Here is a 21,306-nt window from a genome sequence, read left to right on the forward strand (position 1 = left end):
CCTCTAAACACCAGGCCCTGTGCATCTGCGCTGGGCACAGGCCCATGAAGCCAGGCCTGGCAGCCCCAGCGATTTGGAGATGCAGCCAAATTTGAGAGGGCTGAGGACCAGGGTCCAAGCCACCCAGGCGTACTGCAAACAGATCAGTGTACTGCCAAGAGCCCTGGGGCCCCGGGGATTTATCTCCACACCTCTGAATCCTCTTGAAAGCAGGGCTTGTGTCCAGGCCTGACATACCGTGTGGGTTTTACAGGTGACAGTGCAGAGCCACAGGAAAAGAGGGAAGACAGACACCAGCAAAGGCGTGGATTTGCAAAGCCGTCTCCACACAGAACGATGTAGATCAAATTACTTTCCTAAATGACAAATGCGATCCCACTGTTTCATCTTTGTGACTGACTGGTCTAATACTTTGGCTTTGAATTATGTCTGCTGTAGGGGTCTCATCCAACAGGTTTTAAACACTGTACAATAAAGCAGGGTCAGTGTTGTGGCATAGTGGGTTAAGCTGCCGCCTACAATGCCGGCATGCCCCATGAGTGCCAGGTTCAAGTACAGCTGCTCCACTTTTTTTTTTTTTGACAGATAGAGTTAGACAGTGAGAGAGAGAGAGACAGAGAGAGAGAGAAAGGTGGTCTTCCTTTTCCATTGGCTCACCCCACCAAATGGCTGCCACGGAGCCAGGTGCTTCTTCCTGGTCTCCCATGTGGGTGCAGGGCCCAAGGACCTGGGCCATCCTCCACTGCCCTCCCGGGCCACAGCAGAGAGCTGGACTGGAAGAGGAGCAACTGAGACAGAATCCAGCGCCCCAACAGAGACTAGAACCCAGGGTGCTGGCGCCGTAGGCAGAGGATTAGCCAAGTGAGACGTGGCACTGGCCCAGCTGCTCCACTTCTGATCCAGCTCCTTGCTAATGGCCGGGGAAAGCAGTGGAAGATGGTCCAAATGCATGGGCCCCTGCTATCCATGTGGGAGACCCAGATGAAGCTCCTGGCTCCTGGCTGTGGCTTGGACCCAGCTCTAGCCATTGTGGTCATCTGGGAAGCGGACAAGCAGTTGAAAGATCTCTCTCTCTCTGTCTGTCTCTCCTTGTCTCTCTGTAACTACTTCAAAATAACTGTTTTTGGAACACTGCACAATAAAGCATTCTCTCTCCGGATGGGGCGAGGTGGTCACAGAGTTGCCACTCTCAGACTTCTGCCTGTCAGCGCCTTCAGGAACGGCTACTCTGTAAAAATAGCTCCTTCCCTCTCTGGCAAAGAAATGACTTCATGTTCTCTGAGCTAGGAGGTTTTCAAAGCAGCAACTGCACAGGCAGTCACTTAATCCAGACTCCTCACTCGGAGGCTGCGTTCACCCCGGTAATTAAGTAACCCTGAGTACGAGTGGGAGGGGGCCCGGTAGTGAGTGGGGGAGCAGGTGCCCAGTCTACCGCGGAACCGCACCTGACTCAGTCAACCTTGGCGGGGCCCTTCACTCCCTGGGGACTCTTCTTTCTCATCACTACACAAGAACAAGCAGCGATGCACTGCTTTGCCTGCCCACGGGGCTGCAGAGTCTTTGAGAAAGTGTGCTGCAGACCGCACGCTCTCCGAGACATGCACGTGGGGTGATTTTTAAGCAGCAGAAATGGGGGACGGAAGTAGCCAGGCTCCATGGTGCGGGTGGCATTGGAAGTGCAAAGGCAGAAATGCAGGTCAGCCTTGCCAGATTTAGGGGGACTGGCCCAGGACACACTAGAGGGGGTGCCCTCCACCCTCAACCTCGAATAATGGAGAAGTCTTCCCGCCAGGCACTGAACATGGGGGATGTCTCCAGGGAAGCCCAAGCCACTAACGCCTGGGGTCTCCAGCCCCTTAGCACCTCCATGGTCTCATGGGGAGGCAGGAGCTGAGCATATGACCAAACCAAGACCTTGTGCTGCTTGCAACCTGGGAAGCTGCTGTTGTCTGTGACCTTGGACTTCCAGCTCAGTCTTCAAGAAACTTTGGTTTTAGATGAACTTTCTTGTTAGTAGGGCCAGAGCTTGGGGGCTGTGGTGATTTGCTGTGGTGATCTGAACCCTAAGGAGCTTCCTTTTACAGAAGGACTTCCGAGGAAGTTCATAACACCTGAAAAGTAGTTTTCCACAAATTAGGAATTAACAGGAGAATCTCAACTCAGTGCTTACAGGAAACGATGCTGTCAGGCTGTGACTGTGGCTGTCTGCTTTTTCACGCAGACTCTTCTGATGGGGGTTGCAGCTTCCTTGTGGTCTGGTCAGACTCTGGGACACATTTGCCGCTGAGCCTGGACCCTCTCCTGTGGCCAAGCACTTTCTTGGTTGGGATCCAGCCCCAACTCCAGGTCCACCTGGTAGCCCATGACACTCAGTGGTGGTAAAGTGTGGTCCGTGGCCAGCAGCACCAGCCTCACTTAGGAACTTGTTAGAAAATGCAGATCCCCCGGCTCTGCCTGGATGTAGTGGATCCGAAGCTCAGGAGGCTGGGGGAGGGGGCAGGTGGGGGGGCCCGGGGCCGGGATCTGGGTTGAGCAGGGCTCTGGGTGTTTCTGATGGGGCTTGGGTTTGAGGACCGCAGCTTGCAAGGCTGTCCGCTTGGGCAATTTAAGCCAGTCCCTGAGCTTTCCCCCAGACAGCTGCTGAGATGATTCCCTACAAGTTTCCGCTCCTTGCCAATACCTCTTTCCTACCTTCCCTGACAAAATGAGGAAGAGAGAAAAAGTGGTTCAGCAGCATTAAATGCCTCAACTATTATATATAAAATCAGAAGGAACGAAGTTTCAATTTTTGGAAATGAAACATCCAGCCTGCCAGCAGGTATTTCAAGCAGTAGCTGTTGGCTATGTGCAGTGTGAAGCTATACACACAATTGCACTTCTTCTTCTTCTTTTTTTTTTAGCAGAATTTTGAAGTCACAAACTGCCTTGGGGGGGAAAAAGGAAGGTAGAGTTTCTAGTTACTAATTCAAGCTTACACGAGAAATGGAACTTTTCAAGAATAAATTTAAAGTAGGGTTTAAGGTATGATTTCCAGCCGTAGCCTGTGCAAGATAAGTAAGTAGGTTACAGCTAAACCAGGGATACTAGAGGCACGGCACGTACTCCACCACCTCCTGACCCTGCCTGGAGGACAGACATCACTAATTGATCACAGCCATCTTCAGCTCAGACGCCCATTACCCAGGCTCCTGGAACTGGTACGTGAGATGGAACTTGCTTCTTAGCCACTGTGTGTGTCCACCATACCTCATATGTGGACGGCAAGGAGGAAGGGCAACCTGGTTTCCTCTCTGTCCTGAAGCTCTTTAAAGCAGTGGGACACTGCCTACCTGTATGTCACATACACGTAGACCCATACATGTTGTTTACAGAGCACACATAATTAAACGTGCTAACAATCTTGACCCTTGCCAATGTCCTTAAGGCGTAACTTGTACAAGAGAACAGGAGGATGGGACCACAGTACTCTCAGGAGAACAAGCTCTCTCCAGGGAATGGGGACTATCTCTGCAGCAGCTCCAACTGAGAATAACAAACTCCAGGGCAGAGTCAGAGTTCCCAGCAAAGAGGCTTTAGGGATTCCTAACTGCTAGCGAGAGCTTCAGCGAGGCTACCCTGCTGCTCCTTTCCATAGCAGCCAACACGGGGGGGTGGGGGGGTGGGGGCGGGCGTGGCAGGGGCTGCATTTCCCAGATCCAGAATAGCTGCATCAGGGTTTAAATTCTAGCTGGGGCTGGCTCTGTGGCGCAGCAGGTTAACAACCTGGCCTGAAGTGCCAGCATCCCATATGGGTGCTGATTCTAGTCCCATATGGGTGCTGATTCTAGTCCCAGCTGCTCCACTTCCGATCCAGCTCTCTGCTATGGCCTGGGAAAGCAGTAGAAGATGCCCCAAGTCCTTGGGCCCCTGCACCCACATGGGAGACCCGGAGCTCCTGGCTCATGGCTCCAGGCTTCAGATTGGCCATTGCTCTAGCCGCTGCAGCCAACTGGAGAGTGAACCAGTGGATAGAGGACTTCTCTGTCTCTCTTTCTCTCTTTCTTTCTCTTTCTCTCTCTCTCTCTCTCCTCATGTAACTCTGACTTTCAAATAAATAAATCTTTTAAAAAATACATTCTAGCTCCATTATTTATTGGGCTGGCAGCACAGCCCACAACAACCTATTCTCTTTAGGCCAACTCCTTTCCAGTTAAAACATACTCACATATAAACTCCACCTCTAACTCACAAGGAGGATTAAGTGAGGCCATGCTTGTGAAACACACAGGGCAGAGTCTGGCAGGCAATGAGTGCTTAGTACATGCCAGCTACTTCAACTGTAACTTCTGAAGATGGTTTTAGGTCTTCTCTTCTAGAAACCCTCCCTGTACTGTCGCTCTGAATGACCCCAGAGAACCAGTTGGGCAAGCGACCTTCCTGCCAAATCATCCCCCAAGGAAACCCATCTTCTTCTCCCAAGCTGTGCCAAGGCTATGCTGGGTGACTCCGCCCCACCTGTGTGTGTCTTACATTCCCTCATCCCAACTGTCCTACCCCAGCCTCCTCTCCCTCAGCATCAGCCAGTTTTGAAAATGCTGAGTTGGTAGCTCCTGGAGTCAGAGGAAGAGAATGTATCTATTAACGAAAACACAACTGGCAGGTCTCCTTCTGCTTGTCACCTGCTGGTGACACCTGCACTTACATTTTCCTGTACTTGACAGTCCTGTTCGAGACTGCTGCATACAGTCACACAAGCTTCGCACTGTACAACCCAGGAACGTCACTCATGCTGTAGGGCCCAATCGCAGCTGGCAGCTCTGGTTTACGCACTGGGTAAGTCTACTGACCCAACGGATCAGAATTAACCCATGCATTGGAGTTGACCCATGAGACAACTCCCATTGGTAACACTGAGCTGAAAATCTCTGAAAATGCCAGGATAGCCTGTTGCCCTCTCTAGAGACGTCAATCACCTCCATTACCTACAGGGAGGAGAGGAAGGGCCGTTTCTCCCGCATCCCACTTGGCAATTTTCAGAACACAAAGTAACCCTCCCTCCAGCGGGCTCCTCATTCTCCCAAACTCTATGCAGCTCCCCAGATTGTCATCCCCACCATGATTTTCCCCCACATCCACTTTCATTCACCACGCGCACCTAAATGCCATGCACTAGGCCAGTCTCAGCCCAATAAAAACACCTGGGTCTGCTCACTCCCAAGGCACCATGAGCCTCCCGAGGAACCATGGACAGCAAACAGCAATTGCACAAGGATCAGCGGTGAATTCTTCTGTTTTCTGGGTGGCATCACATCTAACTTACACTGAACGCTCTTTATTCTTTGTCCAGCATCCTGGGCAACTTCAGGAGAACCGTGGGAGCTGATGCAATCCCTCAACCTCACAGTTTCTAGATGGTATTCCATTTTCCTGCACTCAACAGGCTCAACCATCACACCCTTGGTGCCAGGCAGCCTTACTCTCCCTTCAAGGTATTGCTTTCTGGCCACACACCCCCCACACCTGCCCCACCTGTCCCTGTCCATCCCAGCCACCATGCCCACTAGTTGTTCCATTTGCTGTGCTGGGACGCACCCAGCTGGGTGAAGTCTGGTTACTTAAGGCAGCCTCCTTCTCACTCTGATACCGGCACCTGCCCTCGCGGAGCCTCTGCAAGCGTCCCAGCTGAGTCTCCACCCTTCCCTTCCCCACTGCTCCTCTCAGCCCCATCCACATAGAGTCAGACAGTCTCAGAGCTTTCCTACTCGTTTTCTAATGACACAGTCCATCCTGTAGCCTCTGACCGCTCTGCTCAGCCCGATTCTCCAGACCTGATGCTCAGTACTTACCCCCAGGAATTCCCTCCCAGAGGCCTTCTTTCCTGCTTGTTCCCAACCCATCCCAAACCACCACATCCTCAGCTCCCTCTTCCTAAGTCTCCCCCTGCCCTCAAGCCTCTCCTCCCATCTCTAGGGCTACCTGTCCCCCAGCCCCCCCCCCCCCATATTGTGTGTCCTGGTACAGACGATGACCCCTCAGGGCAGCCACTGCCGGGCACCCAGTGCTTCCCCAGCATCTTTCCCGCCAGGCACAGAAACAATGTTTAATGAACGAGGATCTCCATGCACCCCAGACTTAACCCCTCCTGTGACAACATGGCCTCTCCTCCAGATCTGTACTCAGCAGGCACAGGCCAGTTACTCTGCCACAGTAGGAGGGAGTTCTTCTTCTGGGAGCTGTTCAACTACTGGCTCTCCAGAACACACAGAAACAAACACCCTGGATGGGTAGCTTCTGCTGATTCTCATGGTGTCAGCCCTCCCATGGGGTTGGCGTCCAGTCACTAGCATGCTGCCAGTGTGTGTGGGGCTGGGGCGAGATGCACGCAGTTGCTTTTGGGAGCTAGGGCTGCAGTTGGCGGCGGCACACGGCTGCCAGAGGGTCCTGCTCATTTTCCTCTCCTGTCACTGTCTCCCACATCTCCTAAAATCTTCATTTTTCTACTCGTTTTCATCCTTGAAGGTTAGGGCCCAAGGTCATCTCCTCTGTGGAGCCTTCCTTACCCCAGGCCCCAGCAGGAGCCACCACAAAGAGCCAAGCACTCCTCTGTGTTGGGTGCACACCTTATACCTGTGCCTGTGCTGTGGGCAGGGTGAAACAGATGATGGCTACAGGTTCACCTGCTGTCGGCAAAGACAAAGACCCCCAGGTCTCTGCAGGGGCCAGCTGTTTACTCCTCGCTGGAGCTCCACACCCAGAGGCAGGAGGTGTTCAGTACAAGCTTGCAGAGGGCAGGAGGCCAGGAGGGAGGAAGTGCAGAGGAAGAGGAGAAAGGGAGGAGGAAGGAAGACTGACTTTGCTCCCCTTGTGTTTTGTTTGTTGTGGTGTTTTGGGACCATATGGAAGCCTGAGTTTTTGCTCCCTGCTCCAAGTCTCCCAGGTGGCTAAGAGAAACATTTCTAGTTACCAGTCCCTCCCCACTCCCGCACCCCCAACAGGCCAGTTTGTAAACTTGACTTCACATCAGCTCTTACCAGAGTGTGGGGAGGTGAGGGCGATGGGTTGAAGTTGTGTAAGGTTGTGCGCTGGGAGTTAATATCCCCAGGGTTTAGCTCTGGGGCCTTCTGAGTCCTATAAGGGGATTGGTCTCTAGTGGAGGTGGTGGGTGGGGGGTGGGGAGAGGTCACCATGACTGGGCAGACGCCTTTAACTGTGGGCTGAGCATCACACAACTGCTCCATGCATCAATCTCTGGCCAGCATGTGGGAGCCACAGAGAGGGAGAAACCTTCTCTGTGTAGATGTAGAGGGCACACACACAGCAGCAAGCACTGTGCATGAATGGAAGGTGGAGGAGAGAGAAGGACCATCAGTTGTCGCTTTATGGGCATCTAGCAGCTGGTGACCTCACCCCAAACCGTAACTCCCCGGCAGGACCATAAAGTCGGCTGCTGTCTTCTCCCTGCGATGGAGGCTGATGTGTGCTCCCTGGCAGGAAATGCAGCCCGGAACACATCACTCTGAACCATGGCATAAATAACAACATTAAAATCACTAGCGCCATTACCGCAAGCCATAACAGCAATTAATAACGCGGGCAAACAGAGTGCAGGGCTAAAAGCCCGCCTCCCCAGCGCTGTCAGGTTCACGGGGGAAATCTGAGCCCCTGGGAGTTGTAGGATTCATGGGGTCGGCAGCCTTCCACGGCGCAATCCTAAACCGTGCCAGTGTCTAAAGAGGGAGAGAACACGACGGGCGCAGATGTGGAAGCCTCAGTTCAGGAGCCCATTTAACGAACGGCCATGGGAGACAGGCGCAGACTCATGGGCTCGGGTTCTGGTCAGCCGTCTGGACAGGGCATGGAGGGTCCCAGCGCCCACCATCGGGACACTGAAGGGCACTCGAGGATGGGGTTCTTCAAGAGAGAAACCAGCGCATGGAACTGGCGGCCGAGTGGCGCAGGCTTTCCAACGTGACTCACAGACGGCTTTTCGACCCCTCCGTGCATTAAGGGAGGCAGTGAATGGAAGGATGGTGACACTCCCTCTAAAATAATCTAGGAAGCGGCCGTCTGCGAGACTTTGACTGCACGTAGTGTACTGAGTGAAAACATTACGGGCAGCGGAAACTCCGCGGCTCTCCGAATATTGGTATGAACATAGCAAGCGCTTCAGCTCCAGGAGCTGCAGAGATGACTACAGTGAAGAGAGCCTGAACCATGGCTAAGACGGACTAGAGAAGACAAGACACAGAACACGCAGGAAGAACACAGAGTAAGGAAGGAGACGCAGGCCGCACCCAGCTTTTTGGAAGATTCGTAAGAGACGGTAACAATCCCTTATAAAGCAGTGACGTTTGGGATGTTTGATCTCGCTTCCAAGAGTAAGGCTGGGTCCGTTACTGAACTGACTCAACTCCTGACCCATTAAAGAGAGATGAAAACTCTAGTTCAGTCCTCAGCTGTGACTTCCCACATCTCAGGCCATTCCTTCTACTCTGGCTGGGCTTTTCTGTCTCTAGACGCAGGTGCAGAGAAGAGGAGAGCTCTGTGTTTGGCCAGGAATCTTGGCCGAAAGCCACTGAGACGTCACCATCAGTGAGTGAGAGACTAGATCCAATTTCTAAAGATTTTGTTTTCTTCCTGAGTGTGTGCCCTGTGTCTCTCTCCTGTCTGCGTTTCGTGGGCCATGTGCAGAGCTGTTTCTAATCTTCTCCAACCACATGTGATTTCTCTGCAATACCAGAAAAGCCTGGTCACCATGATCAAGGTCCCCAGAAGATTCCGAGTGACGTTCTTTCTCGGACCTAGACACACACAGAAGGGGTGCAGACTTGTCTTCTGCAGCACAGGAAAGCAGACACTGTCTCCCCAACGGGCCGGCTCTTTAGGCTGAAAGGGAGCGGTGGGCCGAAGACGTGTGGACACCAACTGGACAGAAACGAAGGGGGAGGGACAGCCATACCTGCTCCGATGACCTCTTCGATTTTCACAAAAGACACATCAATCTCCTTGGCAAACTCCCGGACGGCTTCATTGGGGTCCTCATAAGTGAAGGGATCAATGTAGATCTTCATCCCTGGGGAGCCTTGTTGGAGGAGACAAGCAGGGTTAACATCCCGAGGAGAATGCAGCGGCCGCCAAGTTCTGCTGTTGGCCCCAGCACTGCGGAGTGCACCTGCACTGCCTGCTCTCCTCACCTGGCCCAGCCGCCCCTGCTCCCTCCCTCCCTCTGGGGCCACTCCTGCCAGGTTCCCCGTCCTCTACGTCTCCTCCAGCATTTCTTCTCTTTGTGAGCTCTTGATGAAATGTGGAACAGATTACTTATAAGTGACAGATCGGGACCAGTTCCCATACCGGGCACTCACAGAAGGCAGAGAAGCTGATTGATGCCAACCAAATGCATTAGCGGAAAAGTGGTGGGAAAATGGTAGGGTAGATATCAATATTTATCAACTTGACAACTTTCCTGGCGGAGGCCGCTGTTAAGGTTATAACTGACGGCTGTGATCTGAGGCTGCCAGAGAGATGAGGAGGGAGTAAAAGAGAGAGGGAGGAAGGAAGGAAGGGGGAAGGAAGGAAGGAAGGAAGGAAGGGGGGAGGGAGGGAAGGAAGGAAGGAAGAGAGAGAGAAAGAGAGAGAGAGAAAGAAGGTAGGAAAGAAATTGCTGTTAGAAAAACCCTCAAAATGGAGGTGCCAAGACAGGATACTGGAGGACAAAAATGTGAGTAGAAAAGTTAACAAAATTCTGTTAGGAAAAGCACGAAGTCCACGTGGAAAAAAATGAGATGGAATGAAAGACAAATGGTGATTGAACTCCCATGCCTTCAGACACACTGAAGTATGAAAAACGAAGAAAATGGTGAGTGAGGAATACGTAAAGGAATTTAGAGCTTGTCACAGAGGTGCCCAGTGCTAAGACAGATAGGTGTGCATGGGGACAACACAGAGAATTGTCATTGCAGGAAAAATACATTCAAGAAGTGGAGGAGAGGGGGCGCGCTAGTAAATGGAACCCAAGAAACAAATGGATTCCTCGCAAGGTGATTTGTCAACATGCTTGATGTGTCATTAGGCAAAGTGCAGGACAGGCAGGGGTCACACCCGTGGGAGAGCAGTGGGCCTCCCTCCAGCCGCTGCCTTACCCAGGGCCGTGAGCAAGGACACCTCAGGCTCAGCCCGGGCCTCAGTCTCCACCGCAGCACTGCAGCCCCGCCCCAGCCACCGCAGCCTCTTCTCCGAGGCTCCCAGCCCTGCACGCATGCTCTGGTTTTGACATTTTCCACCCACAAACTTTCTCACAGGTCTGCTGGTCTCCTAAGCGAACACTACCCTGGTCACCAACTCCAGTGTGTATAAGAAGCGTTAGGCCACGATCCCAGAGCAGGAGGAAGACACAGCAAAAAACTGAGCCAGATTCCTTTTAAGACCAAGGAGCCTGGGGGTCCCGCCCAGAGGAACAATTTTTTTTTTTTTTCTGACGATGGGTTCTTCCTGGCTGCTAAATAAAGCCAATCTTGGCCTGCTGGTTTCAGGGTGGCTAGACCTTTGTAGAATGCTCCTTGGAAACTTTGGGATGGCACAGACTTTGCACAGAGCAAGTGGAGAGGGCCTTGCCGTCATGGTGCATGTTCTAATCCCTGAGAGACTTGAGAGCGGTGTGCCCCATGAGCATGCCTAAGAGGGGGCGCTGGTTTACTAACAGTGGACGAAGAGGGAACAGAGACAGAAGACTACCAACCGTTTCTCAGCTGCCACAGAGAACAGGTAAAGAGCAAGAACTAGTGAAACCAGGTGGACAATGGGCCAAGAACCAGGACCGCACATCCAGGCCACCCTGGTCCTGCTTAGGGTGTCCCCAGAGGGCAGGTTTTGAAAGCAAGTGGCCTATCTGGGAGGCGATCCCAAGATGTACCTGAGTGAAGCGGGAAGGAAGACAGGGCGTTGGAAGGCTGTGTTTGGGAGACCTGTGCTCAAGCCACCGACCACTGTGGTCCCTGAAGCAGCTCTCAGCTCCAGAGTCCGCCCATCCTGGGGTCAAGGAAGCTGTGGTATTTCCATACTGAATCCCCCACCGGCTTTGGTCATGGACTGCTTGGCCTGCTGTCCGGGTGGGTGGTGGCGCTGGGGAGGGGGGGTGCCAAGGTCATTGGAAACATTCAGGCAAAGAAACAGATGCTGCCAGCAGGCAGAAGTCAGCCACTGTGCGCTGGTGGAAGGAGGGAGGGAGAGACCGGGCAACAGATGCACTCAGAATGCAAGGGGACAGCAGGTCGCTGCCAACAAGCCGTGACTTCTCCCCAGTTCTGTGCAGCAAAGAGAGGAGGGCCAGAGGCCAGCTGCCTGGGCCCACAGGTGACGTCAGAACCCAGCAACCTTCTACCAGCCCTACAGAACATGGTAAGTCCACATCACCCCTTAGAAAAGTTTTTCCTCCCACAAAGAAGGAGATCACCAGCTGTGGCATAAAAGCACCCTTTGCAAGTGACACTCCTAGCACGGTGCCTGACGCACAGTGAGGCCGCACTGCTCTATCAGTAAATTATTCTAGAAGTGTCTGAGGAGGTAGGGAGGGGAAGCCAGGTGGGGTGGGCAGTGCGGGATGTAAGCCGCTTAGGGTTAGATTAGTTGCTTTAAAAATAACTACGTTGCTAATTTAGATCAAGGGCTTTTAAGCCATGTATGCTAAGCTGTCCTACAGGACTCTTCCATGGGAACTAATTAAACAATCTAGAATGTGCTGTAATGAACGGTCTGCAAGGGAAGACATACAGGAGGACAAATGGGAAGGGATTCCGAGTTCATGAGCTTTGCAGGGCCTGGCTGCATGCAGCTGGGGGAAGGGGCTACTCCCCGGAGGGAGCGCGTTCCTCTCCAGGGGCTTCCTCGTTCTTCCTCTTGGCCAGGAAAGTGCAACGAGGTGGGCCCTGCTGGGAGAAAGTGCACACAGCAAGGAGAGCCGGCTGCTGGCCCACTGGCCTGGAAAATCAAACAGTGTGTGCACACGTGTGTGTGTGTCAGGGTATGCGCAAACTCATGGCTGCTCTTCTGGGGCCGGGGGCTTCGGCTCTCACTGAGGCCTTTTCACCAGAGGCTAAGGTGGCCACCTGGGGCCCCAGAGTGGGTACATGATGCTGCAGCATCCATTTAGCACGTCCCACTTGCTGCATCCATGCAACTGTACAGATTGTATTTATTTTCCCTGAAGTTGACAGAAGCATCGTCGCATTGGGGAGGGGACACTTAAAGAGTGAAACTGATGGCCTAAGACACGGCCCTAATGCAATGCTTTGCCTCTCCCTGAGGTCTAACAGCCCAATAGCGTGGATGGAGGAGATGGCCCAGGCACAGCTCCTCCAGTGGAGGGCAGACGGTTCTGTGCTCGGAACCAGGAGGGAGCCCAGACAGGCAGCGGCTCCCGCTGCATCCACCTCACCTCGCAACGACACAGCTCCCAGTGCCCTCACCCATGGCCCAGCTCGCCTTTCTGCAGACCCAGAAGACGAGGAGGGGAAAAGAAATGCCTTCAGCCAGGCAGAACAGGTCATTTGTCTTTTGGCTCATTTTGTGTTTCTGCATAAATCCTGCATCCGCCTGTTCCTGCTCCCACTTGCCAGTGAGCAGTTTTTAATTATCAGGAAAATGGTATTTAGTGCAATGAATCACAGACAGCGAGCGAGGCTGCAGAGTCAGGCACAGCCGAACATTTGGAGACGGGACTCAGAAGATGTCGTCAGACTGTGAGTGTTGGGGAAATATTATTAGTGGTAGTAATAATAATATCAGATGTAACATCGTATAATGCATGGCGTTTTAGAATAATCTGTACAATGCCTCACATTGCTATTATTAACATAAACATCATTAACATATTTATCACGCTTTACAATTTCCAATTATTAACTGGTGCTCATTGATGAAGACCTGTGATTGCTAGTGCCTCGAGAGAGAACACAAATTCTCAATTTTACAATCTTTTAGGTTGCTCATTTTCTATTAAAGAGCTCATTGCCAGCATGCTTGTTCTTTAGCCTCAAAACCTGCTAAGACCGGAGCCCACAACCCCGGGAGAAATGCCAAAGCTTAAGCATGAACCACGGCTTCAACTACGCTAGGTTCTGGTGGGGCCTCCTTGGGTGGCACAGGGCGGTTCTGGAAGCACGGGAGGCTCCTGGCCATTGTCAGAACGTCTGCAGCGGACACCAGGATGCCCTCAGGAGGGCAGCAGCCAGGGAAAGCTGCGGGGATGCTGCAGACGTGGGAGGCGTAGGGACGCGAAAAGTCAGCAAAGACCATTTGCAAGTGCCGGGGACTTGGGGAGAGCAGAAGGGGGTGGCAAAAGGCCAGATCTGAGCAACAGGTGATGCTTAAGAGCTGAAGGGGAAGACTGAGCGCTCCCATGCATCCAGGAAGTTCAAAATCAATCTCAAGGGCACCTTCTGAGTCAGTGGTGAGCACCACTGCCCACAGGGCTCCAGGGGTGCCAGGAAGAGCCTGGTGGTTTCTGGCTGGTGGAGGACTCCTGGAATCCTATAGGATGGTCTCAAAGAGGTGGCACAGCGGGCTGTTTTCAGCTGGTAACATCTCAGTGACCCCGCGGATTTTTACAGCATCATGGGAAAGTGAGGATCCTCATTCCGGATCCCAGCGTTGTCATCTCTGCAACTCACCACAATTTGGTCCAGATATTGAAGCGCAAGAGGGTAGCTGTTCAGAGTTCTACACATAAAACCCAGACTCTGGAAGTGAATTCATCCAACGCTCAGCCTCAGGGCACTGAGCACCTCTCCTGTTTCTCATCCCCGACAAAGGGTACCTGGCTAGCACTGTGCCAGGGACTGTGGGAGCTACAGGAAGACAAAGCTCTTGGAGTTCTCCAGGCCATTAAGATATGAGACAACCAGAGACCGGTGCTGGATGGCCTTGAACTCGGCGCCACACCTGGAAGTGGGCTGCAAGTGCTTCGGAGATGAGAGAACGCAGAGACTAGGGATGCTGTAGATTTCACAGTCAGAATCCCAGAAACACCAGGACTTGGGGTGAGCTTGAAAGGGCACGTACATGTGGTCCTGCGTGGGCAAGGTAGGCGCCTAGAGAGGCCTGGCACTGGGTGAGAGGAGAGGGAGACCAGCTGGATTGTGGAGGACAGAGGTGCTCATGGTGGAACAACACTGATGTGGCCTTGATTACCAAAGAAAGGCATTAACACCGATGCCACCAACACACAGAGCTGACAACTGAACCGGCAGAGAGGCAGGGCCATCCCAGAGCAGGGCTCAGAGAGCTGGTCTTGCTGGCAGGCTACAGCACGCACTCATTACTGGTGTGAGGAAGAGGCTATGAGGATGTGGCCATAACGAAGGTGGAAGATAACAGAGTTCTCAGCCAGCCCACTCCACTGAGAACAGCTGAGGACGGGAGAGAAATTTCAAAGGAAGAACTGATAGCACCAAGGTAAGCACTCAGAGATAAGGAATTAGCAGATCAATGCCATGCCTTCTAGAATCTTCTGTTGCTATTCACCAGGTCATGGATTTCAGGAAAAGAAACCGCTGGTCAGGGGAGCTGGCACTCACTGGTTGAGACTTGCAGTGGATAAATGAAAGAGGTGGTTCCTAGAGTTGGTCGGAAAACTTCCAGCCTGGAGACAGCTGGAAGAGTGGACGTGGGCTTGTGGGTTGGGGAGGCACCGGAGTAGAAGTGGAGGCTTGGATGGGAAGAGCTAAATATGGAGCAGTTTCCTGGGGTAAAGCTGCCAGTAACGGCTGATGAATACTAGCAACAGTGTACCCCAGCCAAGGCCCAGACTAGGACAACAGGTGCTGTTTTCAAGAGGGAGGCTCGGGGCCGGCACTGTGGTGTAGCTGGTAAAGCCGCCACCTGCAGTGCCAGCATCCCATATAGACGCCAGTTCAAGTCCCAGCTGCTCCACTTCCAATCCAGCTCTCTGCTATGGCCTGGGAAAGCAGTAGAAGATGGCCCAAGTCCTTGGGCCCCTGCACCCTCGTGGGAGACCCAGAATAAGCTCCTGGCTCCTGGCTTCAGATCAGCACAGCTTTGGCCATTGCGGCCAGTTGGGGAGTGAACCAGCGGATAGAAGAGTTCTCTCTCTGTCTCTCTTCTTTCTGTGTAACTCTTTCAAATATAAATAAATAAATCTTAAAAAAAAGAGGGAGACTGAGGCACTGGGTGGGCCACGAGACTGGAGGGACGAGCAGGGGATCCAAGGAGGACTCCCACCACCTTCTGCTTGGGCGTTTCACCGCATGGTCAGGATTTGTTCCTAAAACCACAGATACTGCTGTGTGTCTGTGTCCTGGGGTAGGGGAGCGGGCCAGTGCTGCTGCTGGGGAAGGTATCTCCGGAAGAGAAGTTGAACCTCTCCCTGCTCTGTGCGCTTCCGTGCCCCAGGTCAGCCAGGACTTTCCTCTGATGTCCTGCCAGGAACTCTAGGGCAGCAGCTGTGTATCTGGGGATCTAGGGATCTGGGGATCTGACGGTCACCTTTCTAGCGACTCCGGTTTGCAGCCGGCAGCGGACACATGGGTGCATGAAGCTCATTAACTACCTGTGACATTTCACAAGCACCCACCATAAACGCGGCCACCTTTGGCACCAAGGAGCCCTTCCTGCTCTCCCCATTGGTCCTCATATACTCAGGCTCAGTTAATAAGTCACCATCCAGAACAGGTGACCGGAACCGCCACCATCAGTCTCCTTCCTCCTTCCAGGGGCACACCTGACCCGCACGCACGCCGGCAACCAAGCTGACCAGCTGAGGGCTCGATGCTGTGTCCTCCAACACTCTGAAACACACCCACTGCCTAGAACCTCAGAGCTGGGTGAGGAACCTCGGGCCACATGCGTTTCTCGATGCAGTCCCTCCCAGTCTCCCACCCGGAGCAGGAGTCGCCGCCTCTGCCTGACCGGCACAGAGAACCACGTCCCCACTGGGCAGGCTGCCTCTCTGGTGGGTGGCTCCAGTGGACGGGGCAGCGTCCCTGCACTCAGAGTCGGCTTGCTTTGACCTTTCATCCAGTGGTGCCGGCAAACCCCAGGAAGGCTAGCAACAGCTCCTGGTCCTTCGCCACAATGACATTAACGCTCAATGGTGCCCACAGGACCCTGCCTGAGGGTCTCCAGCACCAAACATTGGGGTTTCCAAGTAACCTTGGGTGGCAGCCCAGGCCCCCCCCCGTCCTCCGCAGGTGGGGTCCTCAGAGAACACCAGTGTGAGGGATGCAGTGTCTGGGTTCCCCTGCTCCTAACTGAACTCTAATCAGAACCAGGGGCTTGGGGAGACCCCAGCTTTACCCTTGTGCAAGTCGCAGGTTACTAGCCCTCTCTGAGATTTTATTTCTTCAAATGCAAAAATCTACCCCACAGGGCTGTTGGGAGGATTAAGTTCCTTAATATATGCAAAGCGTTTAATGCAGTAAGTGCTCAAAACTGCAGTTATTAATCATATTATTCTTCATCAATAACGGTGCTTGAATTTTTATCAGCTTTGTATTTCTGATCTTAAGCATGTGGTTGACTAAATGCTTAATTGTCTCACACACAAATAAATAGTAAGTCAAGCCTTCCCCCATTGGTGCTGCCTTATTTTGTTTTAAACTAAACACTAGATTCCAGATTTATCTTGCTAACATTTTGTCTTGCAGATTTCAAATTAGCATTCAAAGCTGTTGATAGTTTTGAGTTTTGGCTCTGTCTTTTATGGTGTTAGTTATGCTCTCCAACTGTTACCTACAAACTAGATAAGCATCCCTAGGATTGCATCTGACCTGTGAATTTAAAAAACAATCAAACAAGCAGGACAAGAAAGCGAAAAATGCTAGGGACTGCCTTCCCAGCTAACTCACTTGTTTCCATGCATCCACTTCACAACGCCTTCCCTTGGGAGACCATAAACTATTTTTGCCAAAATAAAAACCCGCTACATCTGCAATTCCTCTTGAAGTCACCAAGTGTATAACCCTGGCAAATGAGACAAGGTCGCCATAATTTTTTCTCAATGAACCTGTGCTGGTTCCCAATGATCCCTTCATTTGCGTTTAAACACCCAGAACCCATCTGCTCCCTAGGCTCTCTGAGTGCCTGTTTGGCAGGGCTGGAGCTCTGCCCTCTTCCCCTAGGGGTGTGTGCCAACCCAGAGTCTCCAGGCACCTGCCCCGTTTCTGCTTTTCCCAAAACTTAACAAGAGCAGCTCCGTGACTTCCCTCTGCAATCGCCTACACACAGAGATGCTCTTGCCAGAGCTGCTTCCTGAGAGTGTGGGCGCCTCCCCCCTCCACAAGCCCCCAGCTTCCTCTCTCCCCACGCCTGCACGCCCCACCCAACTCAGGAATCAACTGTGCAGTGACCCGAGCTTCTTAAGTGCCTGTTTGCCAGGAGTGGGATCAGCTGGAACTTTTCTAAAGGGAGATGCTTAAGCTTACCCTGGCCCACCCGAATCTTCCCATCCATGCAACTCTTGCCAGGCAGCACTTCTGAGAACTGGCCACGAGACACCATGAGAACACACCACCCGTCTGCCTCCTGCTGGACTGGGGGTGCACACAGTTCCACCCCACCATGCCTCAACACATGGTGCAGGTGTGCAGGTTTTCCATCCAAGCTCCCCACCCCCCTTCCAGCACAGTCTCTTCCCAGCTTGCTCTTTTCCTCCAAATCCAGATTCCGACTGCACCCCTGCTCCCCATGCTCCAGGCTCTGGGGAGGAACACAACCCAGTGCCCCGGAGACCACAGTGGCATCCCCGGCATGTTCTCAGACCGACCAGACCTGCCACATCCCTACTGGCTGGAGAAGGAGTTCTGGAGGCCAACATTTCTGCTCTGTTGCCTTTGACCTCAGCATCAGTGCCCCTGGGAGGAGCAGGGGTACCAGCCTCTCTGTAGCGCCCTGGGCCCTGCCTGTGGGGGAGAGAGGCAAGGGTGCTCTCAGACACAGGTCGGGGAGCATCTCCCAGAGGGACACACACATGGACGGCCTAGGTGTAGTTACACACACATTCAGATGACATTTCCATCTCTCTACCTCCTGCAATGGGGTCCAGAGAGGGGACCAACAACCACCAGCCAGGGCAACAGGGACTACTCCTGGAGCTTCTCAGGACCTCTGAGCTGTGGCCAAGGGCATGGCAGGCACCACAGCCAGACTCAGAGTGCACGGTCCACCTTCACCACCTCCGCGGAAGTCACCTCGCCTCTCCCCAGAGCCACACCTGTCTTCCAGAGTGGTTGTGGAGGTTCGGAGAGTGTGAGTGAGCTACCGAGTAAAGTCCCCAAGGCCTGGGGCACAGGAGAGGGTGCACACCCATCACGCCCAGCCCTCGGCCCTGGTTAACCAGGCCCTTTCTCCACTGTAGCCTTTGGTTTGCTCCCCTGGTATCTGTGCGCTGAGCCTCGCCTGGCTCCACTGCGCTTCTGCTTCCCCACAGCACCGACAGCTGGAGTCAGGGAGACAGATGTTCACAGGAGAAAATGTAGAAATGCAACTCAGTGCATGAGACTAGGGGTTTAGAGAGCCCGGGTGTGAGGGGAGCCAGGTGTCACAGATAGTTAGCAGGAGAGGGAAAGGACGTTTATAAAAGGCAAGCCAAATTAAAAAGAGGACAGACTTCTAAGGCCGCCAAGGCAGGGAACCCAGACCCACAGAACTCCCTGTCCCCCCGAGGGGTGGGGGTGGGGACTGCTAAGTTTCTCAGTTCTGTGTTTTTGGCTGCTCAGCTGGCTGCAGCGGGGTCGCTACCACGCAGACTACGGACTGGCTTTTCTATGGCTCTTAGGAATCAGGGAAGCCTCCCTTGGCTGGCCTCAGAGGCAACCGAGTACCACGGGAAGTGGCTGTGAGCACAGTGTTGTGTGGGCAGGTGCCACATGGTGGCCCCTGCAGAGCCACACCGCCAGAGCAGGAGAAGGAATGGCCATGTGGCAGGCTGCAGCAGCCAAGGGGGCAGCAAGCTCCAGGCTCCTGGATGCCTGGGAACCCTTGCTGTGCCCCGCCTGAGGGTCAAGGGCAAGGCTTAGCGCGCACACCTCCCAAAGAGAGGCAGCTGTCGCCCGAGGCACTGGGAGACACCTTTGGCTGCCTCTCCATTTCATATGAGATTCCTCCTTTTGGAGCCAGTTTTGTATCCCTGTGGCCCTGACTCTCCTTCCAGGCTGACACAACCATCTCTAGGTGTTTCATGCAAAGGGCTCACAGGACGCCAAGGTCTGAAGCAGACCTTGCACGGGCTCACAATGGCAAGGAGTGGCCTGGACCAGGAGCCACGGAGGCAACGGCCCAAGCTGGAGGCAGATCAGGGAAGCCCTTCAGGTAATTCCCAGGTGGCCTGGTAGGTGCACTCTCACATGAGAGCCACAGACACACCCAAGTCTCTGTTTTCCGACTGGGCAGCTAAGGCCCTGAGTGGAAGGGCCGACCCAGCTCAGCATTAGTAGGACAGGCGTCGGTAGCTTATGCAGCGAGCAGTCAGGACTCAGGAAAGGAACAAGAACACAGTAGGGCTTAACCTTCTGAAAGCAGCAGGGATGGAGCCCAGGAGGCCTGGAGCAAACACAATCCGAGCATAGCTGCAGCTATGTGGGCAGCCTCGTTTGGGGTGCTGACTGTGGGGGCTGCACTGGACCAGCACGGAGGGCAGCAGGCCCTCTGAGGCAGCACCAAGCCCACACTCCCTCCCCACATGACTGCCCTGAGCAACAGCTACCGGGCTGCCGGCCTGGCCCTCTGCAAACCCATGCAGGGGTCTTGATGGTGGCCTTTCTATGGCTGGAGGTAGCACTGCCTTGCGCTAGCTGCTCCTTCATGGCCCAGCTGCTGCCTAGACGTTCCCCCAGCAGAGAAGGAAAGCACCTTGGTCCACGAGAACTCGGCTCGGAGTTTCGCGCCCAGGGAAGGCACGCGCATGCCTGGTGCAGGGGCATCTAGGAGGGCCATCTGCTCGCTCACTGCTGAGCGGGTGGGAGCAAAACAGGGCTTCCCTTGCAAGGGGACAGGGCCATGGAGGCGCGATGCGGCTGATGGCGGAAGCACGGCACAGAGTGTGAGCACCGGCTGGGGAGGGAATCCGCAGCGTCCTAAAGGAGAACCCTGGAAACGGAACGCGCATGCGCCCTGGGGATCTGCACGCCTGGTTTTCTGGAGGCGGGAAGGCTGCCCAGCCGACCTTCTGCCTCCTGCTAGGTTGTCACCCCATGGACGAAAGCCCGCGGTTCTGACACCGGACTTGATGTGCGCAGCGGGGAAGAGAACTTTTCATTATAAAAATATTTTCTAAATATGCAGGTTTTCCAGAAAAAAAAAAAGAGTAGAATGATGAGAGAGAAACTTTTTAAGGCACTGCTTAAAAGAAAACACCTGGGAGATAGCCCAGCACTTTGGCCTCTCGGCTCTACTATCTTTTTAATTCCCTGCATTCCTGTTCTATGGCTTATCTGTGAATTTGGTTAACACATTCCCCAGCCGCTCAATTGGATAAGATAAGGCAGATGATGTTAATAGAGAGCCCTCCGTCTTTTCCCACTGAGTCTGATTTCAGGATTCATTGACTTGCTAAACCCAATCTTTTCCCTGCCTTCCGTGTCCCATACGGGCTCATCAATGCAGAAGATAATCTACCCCGCGGACGTCCAAGGAGCACCCACAGAGGGCACAAGGAAGTGGGGGTGGGCAGTCTGGTCCCCAGGGGCACCTGCAGAGAGAGGCAGCTGTTGGGGGGCACCGAGGCTTGGTGGGGGGGCCTTGGCCTAGGGACTGGCCAGCCCGGATGTAAGGCGCTCTCAGGCAGCACACCTGCCTGCCCCAGAAACCCATCCGTGGCCAGCAGGGGGGCGCTCCCTACTCACCTCGGCCTGTGCTGTAATGCTGGAGTTTATCGCTGTAAACCGCCTCTTTGCTGTACGCCCGTTTCCTGTGGATGCAGACAAGAGGGGCTGTCTCAGCCGGGGGTGCAGATGCCACTCAGCTGCAGGGACCTCCTCCCCAGGCCCCGTCCAAGACCCAGACCTGGGCTCACCCTGGCCCTGTCCTGGGCGGAAGACTGGGCAACCCTCTTTTGCTCCTGCCTTACCCAGTGTTCTGTAGGCAGATGGGTCTGCAGGAAATGAAGGTCTGCGCACAACCCCTGTCCCACTGCCCCCCAGTCAGAGGGTGGAGGCACTGCGGCCAATCTCCAGCGCTCAGGTGGAGCCGCAGTACTGCTTGGGGGAAGCCTAAAACAGGGCTTTGCACACAGTATCTGGGCTAACCACCCAAGGCAGTTAGACGCAGCATTAAAAATGCACGAAGCCTCCAGGCTGGCCCTGGTGCGGAACTCAGAGC

At 53.8% G+C, this 21,306-nt stretch overlaps 1 protein-coding gene across 3 annotated transcripts in view; it reads right to left on the minus strand.

The window, feature by feature from the left end:
• The window catches only part of EPHB1 (EPH receptor B1), a 431,493-nt gene that overhangs the window by 68,544 nt on the left and 341,643 nt on the right, over positions 1–21,306 (minus strand). For all 3 annotated transcript variants that reach the window (XM_051818616.2, XM_089332245.1, XM_089332244.1), the window contains 2 exons: positions 20,832–20,896; positions 8,939–9,061 (listed from right to left, as the gene is read on the minus strand). In XM_051818616.2, the coding sequence (XP_051674576.1) occupies positions 8,939–9,061; positions 20,832–20,896 (188 nt within the window). The remainder of the gene's footprint in view (positions 1–8,938; positions 9,062–20,831; positions 20,897–21,306) is intronic.

The sequence above is a fragment of the Oryctolagus cuniculus genome, chromosome 4, assembly GCF_051225735.1.
Source record: "Oryctolagus cuniculus isolate XC-2025 breed Fujian yellow rabbit chromosome 4, ASM5122573v1, whole genome shotgun sequence".
Lineage (NCBI taxonomy): Eukaryota > Metazoa > Chordata > Mammalia > Lagomorpha > Leporidae > Oryctolagus > Oryctolagus cuniculus.